The following is a 19,096-nucleotide window of genomic DNA, read 5'->3' on the forward strand; positions in this document are numbered from 1 at the left end:
TAATGTGATTTTTTTCCTTAACTAATGTAAACAGAAAGGTTATCTGAATTACCAATAAAATAGTTACCAAAATTTGCCTTGTAGCTGCTTGAGTTCAGAAAGATTTCCAAGTGTAGAAAAAGAGGCCAAGAATTTTGTTGTTGTTAGTTGTGAAGTCGTGTCTGACCCATCGCGACCCGATGGACAATGTTCCTCCAGGCCTTCCCGTCTTCTACCACAGGGCTTTTCAACTTTTTCACCCATTGTACCACTTTTAGGATATGGCAACATCCGAGTACCACCAGTTGCCTAGCAATGTGTCAAAAACTTGATCAAAAAAAAAGAGGAAAAAAGTGATGAAGCACAAGTAGTCCTTGACTTACAACAGTTAGCTTAGTGACTGTTCGAAGTTACGATGGCACTGAAAAAAGTGCCCCTCAAGCCACAGGTGAGCAAGACAGCTGCCTGCCTGGCAGCGCTCTTCCTCCTGTTCGAGATTTTCATTGTTGTTGAGCATTTCTGTTGAGGATTGGCAGCGGGGCTGGGGTGGGAGGTGTTTGGTTTTTATTTCCCCGCCCCCTCTGCTGGGTGGTTGCAGCAGGTTTTGGTCACTTCACATGACTCTGGGACACTGTGACCGTCATAAATATGAATCAGTTGCCAAGCATCTGAATGTAAATCACAAGACCCTGGAGATGCTGCAACGTTCCATCTGATCAGCGCTTCTTCTAGGTTCAGAAGCACCAGGATCAGTGCTGAGCTCCAGCTGGAGCCTGGCGTTGATCCTGGCACTTCCACTGAGCCCTGACAGCCCTGAAGAAGCACTGATTCTGGCGCTTTCACTGAGACCTGACAGCCCTGCAACTCCAGCCATCTCTCGCTCAGGCTTGTGCAGTGCTGCCACCTGTTCAGCTCATTCCCCTTCCCCGCTACCACTTTTCTAGGATGGTTGCATACCACCTGCTAGGTGCCAATGTACCACAGTTGGTACCCGTGCCACTGGTTGAAAAGCCCTGCTCTACCATCTTCTGGAGTCCATTTAAGTTCATGCCTACTGCTTCAGTGACTCCATCCAGCCACCTCATTCTCTGTCATCTCATTCTTCTATTGCCCTCAATCTTTCCCAGCATGAGGCTCTTCTCCAGTGAGTCCTTCCTTCTCATTAGGTGGCCAAAGTATTTGAGTTTCAGCTTCAGGATCTGGCCTTCTAAAGAGCAGTCAGGGTTGATTTCCTCTAGGACTGACTGGTTTGAGCGCCTTGCAGTCCAAGGGACTCGCAGGAGTCTTCTCCAGCACCAGAGTTCAAAGGCCTCAATTCTTTGGTGCTCAGTCTTTCTTATGGTCTAACTTTCACAGCAATACATTGCAACCGGGAAAACCATGGCCTTGACTATACGCACTTTTGTTGGCAAGGTGATGTCTCTGCTTTTTAGTATGCTGTCTAGATTTGTCATAGCTTTCCTCCCCAGGAGCCAGTGTCTTTTAATTTCATGGCTGTGGTTGCCATCTGCGGTGATCTTAGAGCCTAGGAGACCAAAAATAGTAGCAGGCAAAAAGTCATGGCTATATTTGGATTTCATTGTATTTGACATTTCATTATTTTAGTTTTTCCCCAGCATATTGCTGCATGTCCATGCATTTATTCATGTGGATGGATTGTATATACTTTATTAGAATAAACATATTTATATTTATCATATAATGAATGAATGTTTATCATATGATGTTCATTGAACTCATTAGCTATCATGATCTAAAAGTCATTTGCTGGGCAAACTTAGAAAGATGCTACATTTTGATTAAACATGGAATGCCTCTTATTCAGCCAACCCCTTTTTCTATACAATGTAAGATGTAAAAAGTAGCAGTTTATTTGAAAATGCATTTTGAAATAGCAGCAAAGGAATGGAACAAATATTTCACAAGCTTTAGAAAATGATAATGGACCGTTGGTAAGGACCTGAAGTTTCTTTTATCTAAACAATTCTTAAGTTTATGAAGTAATACCCACGGAAATAAAAACAATAGGACAGTATTTAATTTCTTAAAATAAATTATTTAAGGTAATTATCCTTCTGGTTATCTTCTCTTCAGTTTTAGAATTGGAGCCATTGCAGCACATTAACAAAAGTCACTCTAAGAATATCTCTCTAAGCATAAAAATGCTAAAATATATTAACACTCATTAAATTTATTGAGAATTTTAAGAACATTTAACTGGGAATATGAATGAGGTTGAAGTCTCCATCTATGTAAATAATCAATTCCACTTAATATAAAATAAGAATGTATATTTTGATTATTATTTTTTTAATAAGTTGGCACATGTTTTGCTGAGGGCATACTTTTGATTCTGCCAAAACTAGGGATACAAGATATCTGAACAAGCAAAGAAAGCCATCCATAATTGGAAAGTGGACAAATTGGACACAATAGCTGTTTAATTTTCCTGGCATCTGTGTCAAACAATTACAACAAAAATTGCCAAAAAAGAATTACTTAGGCCTACATGAATATATAAAAGCATTAGAAAAAAAATGGTTTTTCAATTGTAATATTACAAATGAAGGCAAATATACGTGTCCCAGGATAATGTTGTAGGATCCAGTTTGGGTCAACCACTGGTGCCAGAGGTTTAGTCTTCTAAACTTTTCGACTCATGCTGGAGCTCATCCTCAAGAAATGTAATATTGTTCAAATCAATCTTTATTTTCAAGAATACATATTAATAATAGTATCAAATCAATGATAATGCAATTTTTCAATTTCACAATGGAAAGGCAGGATGAGTCATATCAGCTACAGAGATCATAGATTCGAAGGGGCTAGATTGAAACAGTTTGCTGGAATCAGGAAATAAATAATACAAAATCTATGCATTTGAGTCAAGAAAATGGAATGAAGGAAGCATTTTTCATGCAAGAAGAAGAATTTACAAGGTTATGATACACAAAAGTTTGAATGACTACCATTGGGAAGATGGTAGTCAGTTAAAAAAATAATCATGATACTCAAAAAGCCAGACAATATTTATGCCTGCTGTATTTCATCCTCCTTTTGCTAGAGATCTAGTAAACGTATCCATACACTACATTGAATCAGGAATCATACAGATTGCTACCAAAAATTTGAGAAAGGGAAGAGCAAAATGGTGGATAGTTTGTGTTTGTTATTTTATGTTTGAATGTCATGTGCCCTTTATTAATATACTTTCTATGTCTTTTTGTCACTTTCCCAGAACAGAAAATTAGACCATTTTGCATTAATCTTAGCTCTCTAATCCTGCATGTATTCTTCTGAAATATTTTCACTTTATCATTCAAGTGCAATTCTACAAAACATTTTATTTTTTTTAAAAAAATACAATAAAAAATCCAGTAAAAACATCAAAGGAGGGATGGGAATTTCCTTAACATTGTTTTGCAGGTTGCTTATTTGATCCTATGTTCCATGTTATTTTTTTAAAAAAAATAATGCTTCACTAAATATGAAAGGTGATAAGAATATGCCTTAAAAAAGAAATTCATAAGCTGTAAAATATATTGCATAAGATATTCTGAACTTGTTATAGCCTATTGATAAAATAAAGCACATTTTTGTTTTCAATTATTATCTCCAAATACATCAGCAAATAAAAAGCTCATGCCTTTTTCTTCCTTAGAATAGAAAGCTCTTACACACAAACACACACAAACACACAATTCCTGAAATTTTTAATAGAATTTCCATACTTTCCCTTGACTGATGTTGGAAGTATATAAAATAGCTAACATTTTGCATGAATATTTTAAGAAGTTTACAGTGCAGGAAGACAAGAGAGTCCACTCCTTTTAAATGTAATCCTATGCATAACTACTTAAAGCTAAGCACCCATGAGAACAATAAGAAAAACTGGTTATAAGTTTGTAACCTGTATAATGGTTGTAATTGTATACTTAAAACTGCTGCCCTTTCTACATCTAATTTAGTTTCATTAAATTTAAATGTGTGTGGTGGTTTAGATAAGCTTTGGGAAAGAAGTTTGAAGTAAAACCAATTTAGTTTTTCTTCTTTTATCAATTCTGAAATAAATTGATAGTAAACACAACTGCCTTCTGCTGATTGTTTATGATAGAAGAGGAACTAATTGCTAGATTATCATACTGAATTATAATCCATTTGTACAGCTACTTCAGATTTAATAATCTCCAGTGTTGTTTACACAACAAAGCTTTCTCTATGTGAAGCATTTAAATGGGACTGGGTTCTTTTAATTTTAGTATTAGCAAAAATATTAATTATAATATATTTATAATAACTTTGCTTATTGTATTTTTGTACCAATTTTTTTTCTGTGGAAAGCTACAATGCACGCAATAGTTTCTCAGCATAATATACACTTTTTGTTGTCAGTAATCCACCAACATTTGTTGTTGTCTGTCAAGTTAATACAAACTGCTGTTTCAATATTGAAGGTTGAGAGATAAGTCATTTGTTTAGAGAAGTATTCTCAGATAAAACATACATCATCATTTTGTGTATGATCACTACTAATTTTCCACCATTTGGAGGGATGTAAAAAAGGATAGACAGCACTATATGAAACATTTCAAAAATCTTACTTTTTGTGTTTATTTTATTTTGTAAATACTTGCTTAAACAATGAACTTCAATTGTTAAAAGTGTGTTAAAATTAGCTTTACAGATAGTTGTAAAATTATCTAAACTAAATGTATAAACTTATTTTAATTTTGAAAGTTCCATTTATTTTTAAATAGTGTAAAACAGCAAGAATGGAAGTTAGGAGAAAATAAAATTGACAAATTCATCCATGTGTAACAATCAAATAAATATGTTGTCAAGCCATATGGATTTCATAGATTTCTTTATATATCACTTCCATTCAATTTTTACATTCATCTGTTTTTAAAGAACAAAGAAATGCACTATTGTTGTTAGATGCATTTTCACCTAAGATATATAATTCATGAACAGATATATAATTCTTCTAAATGTACATTGGTTGCAGCTTTTTCCAAAAACATAGTATTTATAAGGAAATTTTCTTTATTGATATGTTTTAAGTATATTTTTTAAATCAAACATTAAACTTCAAAACTTCAGCAACTGAAAAATAACTGGGTTCATTTAAAAATGCAGACGAAACACTATTGTCTGCCTTGAGAGCTAAGATGCAAGGATGATACTCAGATTGTAGTTTTAGAGAGCTGCATTTTGTTTAGAACAGGTGAGATTGTATCATCCTCTTTCCATTTCAACAGAAAAGATACATAGTACATACAGTATGTAGAACTGTAGCCACATTTTATTTCCATTGTAAAATATATGAGGGTGCTTTTATTTTTAATCCCTTCCATGCCTATTTTACAACCTCCTTCAGTTTTGCAAGTGAAAAATTCTTGCTTATAGCGTATATCTCCATGTTTAATGCAATCATATAAATAATTCATTTACTGAATAATTTTCAGAGAGAAATTAGATAATTTATAGTAGATTATTATATTTATCACACATATCTGTATACTTCACACTCAAATGTAAATGATTCCATCCTATTAAGAATGTAAATATTTTTTTGTCAGTTTGCCATATAGGATTCACCATAGCAATTCCCACATCACTCTTAATCTGGTGCTAAAGATGCGCATTATACATGTTTTAATGAGCTTTCCCTATCAGTTGTTTTTTCTGGCAACATTTTCAAAAGCAATTTTTCAGAACTTTTTCTGGAGTATTTCAACTTCCTAACCAAGAACAGAATGACAGGTCCAAAGTCAACCAGCTCAGTTTAGTACCTAAAGCAAAATTAGAATATGATGTCTCTATTGTTATGTCCAGACTTTTAACCATCACACCAAACTGGGTCTTGCATTAGATCATGAGTGTCAAACTCACCACATGACGTGACATGTCGCAATGTATTGCGGCTTTTTTTGCAGTGCCAGAGCTGGGTTGGGCGTGGTCTTCGTATGATGAAACCGGCCCGCAGGCACCCCTGCATTAGATAGCTGAATTCAGAAGTTAGCTGGCTGGCTCAGGAATTCTGGAAGTTGAGGTCCATATGTTGCAAAGAGATTGCAATTGCACTCTGATTTACTTGAACATAATGTTGTCTTTAAATATCTTTTCTATTTCATATAGACTTTTAAGTTTCCATGAATGCACAGATAATGTTTCCATGAATGAACAGCCACTCTAAAATGGCTGCAATTGATGTACATTGCTGGCTTTCATGACCATTTTTTCCATTTCTAACACATGCTTAGTGGAAGGAAAGGATTGTTTCTTTTGTTATATTGTTTCAATTACTTTTATTTCAAATGTTTTCAGAGCCTATGTTTCAATAGCTTTAGTATAATAATCAGAATCACTTTTGGCTTGCTTTATCTAGCCTACTGTATACATTAACTGTCTTTCTACTACTGCAGTTTAGGTACTTTAAATTATTTTATTTCAATTTTCCTCCAACCCTGAGGTTATTTCACTACTATAATCTACTGTAATAAAGCTGAATATTTGTTTGTTATAATATTGTTCTGTTTGTTTGTCTGTTTGTTTGTTTGTTTATTTCTTCATTCATTCATCCATTTATTTAATCCACGTAGGCTGGGGTAATTTTTATATAGATAAAATTTATTTGGTGCTTCAGATTTATGCCTTTTCGCTTGTGCAAAGATGTTTCTGCCATGTAATTAGGAAAATATCAAGCAGCAAATAAAGATTTTATAATCTCTGAATCATATTTAATTTATAAGCTAGCATTAGAATTCCTGCATAAAGAAGCATTTTAAAATAATAACATTTTAAAATAATCTTGTATTCATACTGCAAACATTTTTTTATAAAAGCTTATATCCTAAGGATGATTAAACAAAAATAAACACCAAGCACATTACATGGGAATATCTAAGGCCAAATTTCAAATTCAATTATATTTCTTGTGCTTATGACAGTATTTCCCACATTTGGGTTTATAAAAGAATACAAATCATTCTGTGTCATGTTATTCTCAAAAAGAATCACATTTTATTAAAAAGACCATTTTCCATGTCCATCCCCCCTGATGCTCTCAGAAAAATCTGGAAAATTCAGGGTGACATGATGAGCCTGGATTAGTCCCAGTTTTATCACTAGCTTAGCCCATGTAGAGGCTATATGTATTTAAGCTTTTCCATCACAGCAAATGTGAACTGATATAGAAGTAGCATACACACCATCAATCCTTGTCATTGGTAGATCAATTCCTCCAAAGAACAGAGTTGAATGGAACTGCTAACTTGCATGGGGGGAAAAAACAATTAAGTTGCCCCAATTCTTGTGCTTAATGAATGAACTGGTTTCCAAATTGCACTTAGGAAATTCTTCAGTTATCAAGGGTAGTTCTGTTTAATGCTTTGTTACCTTTTGGGATATGGAGTCAACCAAGGCGTAAGATTGCTTATGACTCAGTCCTTCTTGGTTTTCTGAAAGGCTGTTAAAATTTGGCATTTTATGGAACCAGCCAGTTTGTTGAAGGAAGCCAATATTTATTTGTCTATTTTATGGAACTGTTATGTATGATAAATGCCTGTACTTATTTACTTATTTTTTATTTACTTAGGGATTGATTGCTGCCCAGAGTTACGTATTTAAATAGGTAGCTATATAAATTTTCTTAACAAACAAATAAATAGGCATCAAAATGTTATTTTAAAAAAGTATTTGTGTTTCTAGAAAACACAATATGAAAAGGCAGATAAATATTAGGCTTTTGTGGAGAAAATCTATGGAAATAGGAGTAAAATGACTTGATTGCACATAATCAAGCATTAGGTTTACAGAAAAAAGATTAGTATTCATGTAGCAAATCTAAACAAAGCAATAATGGCAGTACAAAGTGGAGAGTAAGCTTCAGAGAGAGAGAAAAAGAACAGGGATTTTAAAAGTAATCAAGCAAGGTTAAGCATGAAAATAACACTAGAAATCTAGCACACACTGATTACTCATTGCTTTCAGTCTGGGCGGATTGGATTGTTTCTAAAATCCTACAAGATTTAATCACCCACCCATGTACCCTAGAATATCCTGCCTTCTTTACTTATCCAGGTGCTGTTTCCAGGAAGAATCAAAGAGCAATAAATCCCTAGCCATTTCTCATGCTGTTTTAACTTCAAGAGCAAGGGAATTGTGTTCACTTAGGGATTCAGCAAACAAGCCTTCCTGGGCTTCCTTACTAGAGATAAAAAAAGAACAGCTTCTGGTAAATAGGTGTGCATTCTGATCTAACAAGGATCTCCGGAAGCTGACCTTACGGAAAAGGCTTCGCAAAGCTATCATCTGAGCTGCACTGAACTAGTAAACAGAAATATTTATATTGTGTCCATCTTTATATGGAAAATTGAAAGTTTAATTATACTATAAGATAGGCAGTGTATGTGCTTAAAAAGTAAAGAAATCAGAACATGTCACAGTCTTCAAATCATGCACTAACAACCTGGTTAAAGGTTACATATCTTTAGGAAAGAGTTAGGCATTCGTAGCTGTGTAGATTAAATTATGAATAGCTTTATAATTTAATTTAATTTTAGACGAATGATCACAATGTATAGCCCTATTTCTGCTTGTGATTCCTCTAAAACAGGGGTGTCAAACTGCCGGCCCATAGGCCGGACGCATCACATGGAAGCCCACCCACCCCATTGCCGGCAATGGCAAAACTGTTTCTATACGTTGTGCGACATCATGTGATGTCATGAGTTTGACATGTCTACTCTAAAGCATAGGTATAGCTCCTGCCAGGTTCCTCTAAAATTTCTCTCTGAATAATAGTTCTAAAGAAAAATAAGAATGATTCTGCTTAATTAAGTTAAATTTAATTAAAATACATTTTAATTATTTTTGTACTCTGTCCTGACCAAGTTCTTGCTCTGGACCACTCACTTTGGAAATATGGCCTGTAGCATATCATTCAAAAGATGAAAGCTTCTGCTTATAGATATTCAGATAGTTTACCCTGGGAAAAAATATTTGATCAAATGAAGGGCATTCATAAATATGTATGCTCAAGCTGATATATAATTAAAATATTATTTTAAAAAGTAACATTCTAGAGAACACAGGTGTCAAACTTGCCGCGTCACGTGACATATCACGACATATCGTGACTTTTTTCATATTACTGGAGCTGGAATGGGTATGTCCTCCGCATGATGAAACCGGCCTGTGGACTGTCAGTTTGACACCCCTGTTCTAGAACAATAAACTATATTTTAAGTAAAAATCAGGATCTCTAATTAAAATTTAAATCAGAAAGAATGGTCTTCTATTCCATGGATAATACTACTATAAGATCCCATTTGGAGGTTGTTACATTGATCTAAACTATATGGTATATCTAAACTATATTTTAATGTAGAGGACTTGCATTTATTAGATAAAATTTCCCAGAGCAAATGACAGATCTCTGTATATACTTCCCATTTGGTTAAATGTAGGCAACAGTGTGTGGACTTACAATATGGTCTGTACAAAAGAGTATGTTTGCTTAGAAGAAAAGTGGATTTAGTGATTGTAGCATGTTGGCTAAAATATTGATAAAATGTAAGCCGACTTACTCCTGTTCTGTCTCCCAAAGTCTAGAATAGTTTTCTAGGATTATTTTTTTGAGTCTATTAAAGGCAAAGGTAAAGGTTCCCCCGCACATGCGTGCTAGTCGTTTTCGACTCTAGGGGCCAGTGCTCATCTCCGTTTCAAAGCCGAAGAGCCAGCGCTTGTCCCAGGAGGTCTCCATGGTCATGTGACCAGCATGACTAGATGCCAAAGGCGCACGGAACGCTGTTACCTTCTCACCGTAGCGGTCCCTATTTTTCTACTTGCATTTTTACGTGCTTTCCAACTGCTAAGTTGGCAAAAGCTGGGACGTAACAGGCGCTCACTCTGCTACGCGGCACTCAGGATTCGACCTGCCAAACTGCTGACCTTCTGATCGACAAGCTCAGCGTCCTAACTCACTGAGCCACCGCGTCTACTAAACTATTTTTACATCCAGCCAAATCTGCCTTAATTAAGGGCACCTCAGTATTCCAGCTGTATTTTTAAGTGTGTCACATATTAGAAATAGGTTGGATTCTGATTTACTAAGTTTGATCTTAGTCCATAGGCCAAGGAATGATGTTGGACTTTAGAAGTTGCTGACTAGTGGGAAGAAGTGATAATAAATCAGTTTTAAAAAGTTGGTTGTGTTGCAGTGGAATTCCAGGACAGCTGAAGTGTTTGTATATTAGGGAAGGTCTAATGAAGCTATATGGTTAGTTTATGGTCAAGGATCAGAAACAGGAAATCCAGCTACTCTGAGATTAAATTACCTATAGGCATTTCCATCCCTGATAAATACAAGTGCTCCATTCTTCTGGTAGATTATTCCCAAATACGTAATTATCTGAAGCTAAAATTGGCCTAATGAGTTTTGGAGAAGTTTGTTGTTTAGCTGATTCCAATGTTTACCATGGGATATTACTGCAAGCTACTAGTCCAATTCCTTTTGTTTGTTCAAAGATCTAGTAAGTAAGTCTATATTGTAAACTGCTCAGGGTTGCTGTTTTAGTAAGAAGGCAGCATAGAAATTTAATAAATAAAATAAATACAAATTTCAACTACAACAGGCACTTCTAGATATAAATTGGTATAAAAAGAGCTGTAGAATAAGCTTTGGATCAAAAAGTAACTTCACCCTTAGTAAGCATCTACTGTGGTCAGAAAAATATGTAATATGGTACTTAAAAATACTGAATAGATTGCATAATATTAATAATACGAACATTATTGTTCATTAGACTGTGCACTTCTGTTGTGTTTTCCCTTGGTGCCATGAAAACTTTAATTTTTGTTAAAGTCACAAAATACTTAATGAATTCTCAAATTTATTTACATGTCAAGGCAAATTGGTTTAAGTATTTAAGGATCACAAATATCTATTATCTTCCAGGAAGATTCTTCCTGTTCTATCTACGGTGACATCATTGGAACTATTTGTTTCACTTGGAATTATAACTTTTCAGTAGAGCAGTCTTCACACCACCATTGGTACTGTGTATATCAGGGCTTTTCAACCTTTTCACCCATTGTACCACTTTTAGGATATGGCAACATCCGAGTACCACCAGTCGCTTAGCAAAGTGTCAAAAACTTGACCAAAAAAAAGAAAGAAAAGGAAAAACTGATGAAGTACAGGTAGTCCTCGACTTACAATAGTTCGCTTAGTGACTGTTCGAAGTTACAATGGCACTGAAAAAAGTGCCCCCCAAGCCACAGTCGAGCAAGACACCTGCCTGCCTGCCCGGAGGCGCTCTTCCTCCTGTCTGAAGTTTTCATTGTTGTGAGCATTTCTGTTGAGGATTGGCAGTGGGGGTGGGGTTGGGGGGTATTTGGTTTTTATTCCCCCCATCTGCTGGGTGGTTGCAGCAGGTTTTGGTCACTTCACATGACCCTGGGACACTGTGACCGTCATAAATATGAATCAGTTGCCAAGCATCTGAATGTAAATCACAAGACCCTGGAGATGATACAACATTCCAGCTGATCGGCGCTTCTTCCAGGGGGAGCCTGACGCTGATCCTGGCTCTTCCGCTGAGCCCTGACAGCCCCGAAGAAATGCTGATCCTGGTGCTTCCGCTGAGCCCTGACAGCCCTGCAGCTCCAGCCATCTCTCGCTCAGGCTTGTGCGGTACTGCCACCGGTTCAGCTTATTCCCCTCCCCCACTACCACTTTTCTAGGATGGTCGCGTACCACCTGCCAGGTGCCAATGTACCAGAGGTGGTACCCGTATCACTGGTTGAAAAGCCCTGGTGTATATGACAAAAATGTGAGATTGTGGCATGCAATCTAACAACATTTTGCATTTCTTTTCAGGGTCTGTGAATCATGGTGTTCTTCCTGGATCATGTGAAAATAAATATTGCGGCTTGGGTAGGCATTGTGTCATCAACAGAGAAACAAGACAAGCAGAATGTGCCTGCATGGAATATTGCAAGTCACATTACAAGCCTGTTTGTGGTTCTGATGGTGAATTCTATGAAAACCACTGTGAAGTGCACCGGGCTGCCTGTCTGAAAAAGGAGAAGATTACTATTGTCCACAATGAAGATTGCTTCTTCAAAGGCAAGTAGTGTGGGATAATATCTTAAAGACAAAAGACATTATTTTATTTATTTATTTATTAAATTTATTTGTCACCAGTCTCGTTTCAAAATCAGTTACCTATTTTGAAGTTAATTTGATTAAGATTCTGGGAAATGTTGCAGTGTGTATTGTGAAGAAATGATGAGAAAGTTTAATTTAACAAAGCTTTTTTACTAGGAGAAATCTTCCGGCTATGTTCAGTTTCCAACTATACCTTTAGAAAAATGATGATTGCAGATAAATTGTATGCTTGATAGGATTGTTTGAACCAGGATCTTATGACCTCAATTTGGAGAGATAGCCACTGTGATCAAGGCTGAATTATAAGAAATGCACCTTCAATTCTCAGTGGAACAGTTTACATGTAGAAATTTCTTAGACAGTTGAATGTTATGGCTATAGTGAATAAATGTCATAGATAACCCTATTGTTCCTTTTTGATCATTTTTAAATATCCTTATTTCATTTTATATGCCCTTTTCTTTTTTGTCTCTATTCTGATTCTGCCATTTATTTATTTTTCTTATCATAATTTAATTGTGCTTATTGAAAAAACTGGTTGTATTATACTCTCTTTATATAGCAGTGAAGTCTTTATAAAGCTACAAATTAAGAGTGAGGGGATTTGATAGTTTTACAGGACATAAGAAAACTTCATTAGAGCAAGAAGGAATCCATAGAAAAATTGTTACATATGGAGGCATTCTTGCACTAATAGTTCTGTTCATACAGATTTTACTCTGTTTAGCCAATGAAGACAGTAATAAATTAACAAATAATATGCTGAATTCTGATTGTTATCCACTCTACTAAATCATGGGTGGCAAATCACAAATACCACATAAAGACTAACTCATTAGCCTTGGGGCCTTAGTTTTAAAACCTTTTAATCATTGATATTAAAGTCTCTAGTGAGTAAAAAATAAAGAAAATCTCAATATGCTATTAGACATTAAAATATATTTATTTCTTAAGCAAGGAATTGTAAAGCAGAGCCGTTTTATTTTGCCCACTTAACTGGAAGCATTTGTCATTAATCAGAAAACCAATATCTGGGATTATTACTGAGTTATTATTTTATTTTATTTTTATCCAAGTTCTTTATCTCCAAAATATTGTTGCAGGCCACAGTAATGACTTGAATGGCTGCATAGAGCCTTTTAGATGTGAGTTTGAGACTCATGAATTAAAGTAAAGGTCAGTACCAAATTGTTTGTTGACAAGACAGCTGGTTGCATAAGAATGAGATGTATTTCTGAGGCCTAATTTAGATGTAACTTTAACAACATGGTTGCTATTGCTCAGTATTTGATTATATCATTAAAACTGCATGAGTATATTATACAAGATTGTATCTGCAGTACTGATGCTAATTCATATTCATGAAATCCAAGCAATAGATGTGATACAAAGCTTTGGATAATAATGACTTACATGTAGACATCAAACATTATTTTTCTCCTTACATCCTTAGGAATAATAAGAAATCCATCTCTTTTTTATCTATATGTTAAGATGCCCTTTCAGGAGAAATGTGGAATTACTGAAAAGGCACAATTAACATTTCTGCATAATCACAGATGCCTTTCTGACTGTCTGCTCCAAGTTAAGACTTCCCTTTGAATAAGAGGTGGCAAAAAGATTTATTAGGAGATCTTTCCCAAAAAAGAACATACGTATATAGGAATCATAACCGGACATCTTTGTTCCAGTTATTTCCAAAGAACTTTAAAGACTTTGGTCTACAAGAAAGCATAGAAGATAATGGATAATAGAAGATAATGGTGAAGATGGGAACTAGCAGAGGTGGCAAAATTAACTTAATTAGTTAGAGAAAAATCAACAACTAGATTAGTGATTGGAAACCTCTTATTGCCTTTTTGTGAAAAGAAATGAACTGGTGATTTATATATTTGATTATTAGAAATGTAGATTATGGCAAGAAGGAAATTATGATGTAATGTAAGAGTAAGTAAAATATAAATAAGTTTATAACTGCTTTTAAGAAAATTGGAAACCACTTCTTTATTGTTTTTTTTCTTTCCTTTCCTTTTTTCCTTTCTTATTTCTTATTACTTTTTCTTACTATTTTCTAAATTAGCATCTGCTGTTATTTGAAAACTTCTTCAATAAAAAGTATTTTTTAAAAAAAATCATCAGAGGTAATAAAAGCAGGAGACAAGTAATTTTTTCCCTAGATTATGATGGCTTTAGTTTTTAATCTTTTTAAAGTATTCTGCTTAAACATAATAGAAGCAGAAGCAAATAAAGAATAATAAATAAATAGAAAGTCTTGTAAATGCTATTAATAGGCATTATTTAGATGCATACTGTTATCTATGAGTTTATCATTAGGTGTCTCATTTAATTTAATACCTTTGCAGTTAATTGTGAATAAAAAAAGACATAACAAAGATCTAACAAATAGTGCCAAAGATCTATATAGTTCATCATCCTCTTACTCAGATATTGGAAGCCCATAAGACGAAATGTGGAACTGATGTGGCATTACAAGGCAATAGTAGAACAGAAAACAAGGCATTGGACAAGATCATGAAATATCTAGATCTGAAAAATTATGGCCTAAACCAGTCTGGGGGGTGGGGGATGTAATCAGCATACTTTGTGATTTTACCCAGATTTATTGCTACTGTAACACATTTATTACTCAAAATCCTATATCTTACAGTGTTTGTCAGACTCGAGTTTGATTTCTGATTTTCCATAAAACTTCACATCATGTAAAAACAATGTGAGATTTAATTAGCATTTTTTTGCAGTTTGATAGCCAAGATTTGTTTTCTTCAATATCACTGAAAGTGAAATTATAGCAATGACAAAATAATAAGAGTGTTAATAATTCACCCTGGAATATGCCTCTCATAATGTTGATCAGTTTGTGTTTTTCATTTCCTACCACCAATTCTGTCTTTCCCTGTGTCATTATTTTTTCTATACACATTCTAATGCTTTTACTGGCACAACTTGTTTCCAAGCATTTGATGATACTCTAAGGTCCCAGTCCCTTACTTAAACTTGAGTTACCATATCAATCTAATCAGATAACCCAAGCGGAGACTTCTTGATCAAGCAGCACTTCATTTGATCAAATTGAACAGCTGGGTGGCCAACAATCTGGAATGCTGGCAGAGTTACATCCAGAAGTGCCACACCTTATAAAGGTGGTAGCATTGCTTTATAAACTTTGTTAGCCAATAAAAATCAGACAACAGAGCCATTACATCATAAAGAAGACAACAATCATTCCTGTACACTCCCTTATTCCCTCCTTCAGTATATCCCATCCATGTACATGTTTCCCACACTTGCATAAAATTTCTCTGGTGCAAAAGCCGATTACAATAAGCAGGAAAGCACCAATTAGACTAAACAATTTCCCTTTGTTACCGAACCCTTCAGTACAACTATGTGGTAATGAATAAAACACAATTCCAAGCATGTTATTGGCCTATAGTTCACGTGTCTTGTCCCTTTCGTTGGGTCTTTGTGAATTAGATAAATTTTGTCAGAAATTATTTGTGCTTATTGCAAAAAATCAGTGCTTCTATCTCCTTTGTACAGTAGTTCATTAAGTGGTTTACTATAAGTGAATATAATCTAGTCAGATATTTGAGCCAAAAGGCATGCATTGATCATTTCCAGGAAATGTCCAGTTTAAAATCTTTTTTCACTTGGTTTTTAACCATTTCTGCTGATACTATTAGTCCTTCCATTTGATTTTTACTAAATTCATCTTCAAATTCTTTTATCCATCCAGCATTTTTATTACAGTCTTTTTGACTTTCCCATATATTTTTTTTCAAAACTAGATTCCCCCCCTTTTTTAATTTAATTTTCCAGTTTCAGAATTTCTAATGACATTTGTACTTGGGTAGAATCATCACTGATCCAATTGAAGTAGCTGATTTTGCTTAAATTGGATGATTTGTGGCCATTGTGTTCAATATTCCCAGATATTGTGGCAATTTGTTGATTTATTAATAGTTATTTCTGAAGTTTCTTCAGTTTTTCCGGTGCTAAGTGAATATTTTTCACAAGACTTGTTTTGATCCTTACATTCTTCAGTTTTTGTTCTTTCATGTTTTTTAAAATTACTCACATCTGATTTTAATTCCTTTATCTTAACCTTCAATCTCCTCTTACACCTCAAGATTGAATATGATTTTGCTTTTGGCTTTCTAACTTCGATACCGTGTTGTTTGTAACCATCATTGCTGTACTGTAGGCAAATGATTGGTCTGTCTGATAGATGTAATTACAGATCTCAGCCTCACAAGACAGATTTTAATAAGAAACAAAACACACATATAAGTACTTATTTTATTTGTGACAGGTATGGTAACCTGCAAGTATTCATGTGTTGTCCTTTTCTCCCTATATCTTTTTGTGAACCTTGAGAAGGCTTGTCTGATATTTCATTCATTAGATACTTGGCTTAGGCTTAAATCCCATTTAGCTTTGTGTTGATAGCAGCTCTTCCTCCAGTTCTTCAAGGTCATTCCCTATTCCCTACAATACCTTAACAATAAGTAATTGTTCAGTGTTCATTTAGAAAAAAAAAGTTACAACTTGTATTGTTCAAATTGTTCAAATATGTTTAAAGTTTTTGAAACATTGGATTAGTAATAGGTAAAGGTAAAGGTTCCCCTGCACATGTGTGCTAGTCATTTCCAACTCTAGGGGCTATTGTTCATCTCCATTTTAAAGCCGAAGAGCCAGCGCTTCCCCGTCTCTGTGGTCATGTGGCCGGCATGACTAGACGCTAAAGGCGCACGGAATGCTGTTACCTTCCCACCATAGTGGTCCCTATTTTTCTACTTGCATTTTTACGTGCTTTTGAACTGCTAGGTTGGCAGAAGCTGGGACGAGTAACAGGCGCTCACTCTGTTATGCGGCACTCGGGATTCGACCCACCAAACTGCCGACCTTCTGATCGACAAGCTCAGTGTCTTAACCCACTGAGCCACCGCGTCCCTCTTTTGATTAGTAATAAGGATATAATAATAAATACAATAATTAGGATAAATACATAAAAGGTATATTTGAACACACACCGTGGATCATGTGATCAAGCCAATTATTCAAGAGTACTGATTTTAGAATTTCAGACATGGCAGGAATAATTTTACAGGTATTTCTGCACTGGCCTGTCACATAAGGTCAGCCTGCATAATGAAGCAAATAAAAGGAAATCAAAAGTGTTCTGCTCTGTACAGGTCTCGTCTTGAATCTTGCTATTTATATAATCTTTCGTACAGTCTATCTTGCAATCCCATATTTAGGAATAAAGGAGTGATTGTATCTCTCTCCCTCCTCCTTTGTAATGTGTACAATGTATTTGAGGCAGGAGAAAAGATGATTAATTGCTTCCTTGTCTGTTTCTAATACCTAACTTGATTTTTTTCCCCTGTGCAATTCTGGTTCAATGACAGAGTTACTGGACTGCACTCCTCTTGATAGGGGAAGGATTGTCCAACTAATATAGACTGTGATTTGCATCTCCAGAGGGGAAAAAAATCATATCGCTTTTGTTTTTCTGGCTTATAGGACAATATAAACAAGTAATCTAACTTGCAGAAACTCTTAAATCAGTTATTCTCTACCACATTGTATTACTGAATGAATTCCAAGTGTATTTTAAATAATGAACAAATAAAAATAAAAGAATTAATTATGCCAACTCTACAACCTTGACCTTCTGAGCTATTTTTGAGGAATCTGTAATATCTTTAAATTGCTCTTGGTGAGTTGAAGAGTTGCATAAAAGCACTGATTCACGGAAAGTACTTATCATTTACATTACATACTTCTCTTTTTAACAATATTTTATTAAAAGTTTTAAGTACAACAATAAAAGATAATATAAACTTAGAAAAAGGAAAATAGAGAGAATAAAAAGTGCAAGAAAGCAAAGCCGAAAGAAAAAAATTGAACAAAAAAAGAAAGCAACATCCCATCTTCATCATGACAGGTATAAACAATTACACTATCTCTTCAGCTCCTCTTAATTAAAAATATAAAACTTTTCATCCCATAACTCAACCCTTAACTAGAGGTGACAGCTTCTTTTCCAATCCCAGTATCAGTAAAAGGTCCAAACAGACCCCTAAAATAATCACCTTTCTTAGCAAATACGGAACTCACCATTCATATTTCAACTCTTATCAGTAAGTAAATGAACCTAAATATACCTAAATTCTTAGCTATAGATCAGTGGTGGTGAACCTTTTTGAGACCGAGTGCCCAAACTGCAACCCGAAGCCCACTTATGCATCGCCGGGCGCATGGCCAGCGAGTGGGCATGGCCACTGAGTGGGTGCGGCTATGGTAGTCATGGCAGCATGGTTGGGTGTGGCCAGGATGGGTGTGGCCACCTCGATGTCTCTCCTGGGGAAGGATGCCTGTGGGGGCCTGGCAGGATTCGGGGAGATCCAGGGGGTCTCTGGCAGGTGGGACAGTGGCCAGGAGGCTCATCATCTTGTTTCAGCAATGAGCCAATCAGATCACAGTAGGATTCAATTACTGTTGTCATGTATGGAAGCTGAGAAGAGGACATTTGTTAGTGTGTTATGTGATTGCTATCAAGATGGTTGGGTTTTTTGTGTTCTTTCATTTAGTGAGCTTGTAAAACGTAATAAAATTAAAGTAATGGTGCAAAGAGTTGACTGGTCATCCAGAAAGTGATATAAAATAGAATTATTAGGTGAACAAGGAACTTAACCAAAGGTGGCATTTCTATTGTACACTTTTCCCCAAAGGTTTCCACAATTTTGGCCACTACTGTATGAGGGGGGAATTAAACAATGAAACCAGTGTCTTGGATTTTACAGGTTGTTGGAAAACTACTCATTCATTTTACCAGATGCTGAAATCTACAGAAATCTGAAGCAGAATGCCTGTACTAGCAGATGAAACTGATATAAAATCTGGATGAAGATT

The 19,096-nt window shown here is 35.2% G+C and overlaps 1 protein-coding gene across 1 annotated transcript in view; it reads left to right on the top strand.

Moving 5' to 3' along the window:
• LOC310643550 (follistatin-related protein 5-like) overlaps positions 1–12,123 on the top strand; it is a gene marked incomplete at its 3' end in the record, with an annotated part of 154,866 nt that extends 142,743 nt beyond the window's left edge. The window contains exon 4 of the mRNA XM_083368022.1: positions 11,867–12,123. Coding sequence (XP_083224148.1) covers positions 11,867–12,123 — 257 coding nt within the window. The remainder of the gene's footprint in view (positions 1–11,866) is intronic.
• Positions 12,124–19,096: the final 6,973 nt, after the last annotated feature.

Source organism: Vipera ursinii, assembly GCF_947247035.1.
Source record: "Vipera ursinii genome assembly, chromosome: 7".
Classification (NCBI taxonomy): Eukaryota; Metazoa; Chordata; class Lepidosauria; order Squamata; family Viperidae; genus Vipera; species Vipera ursinii.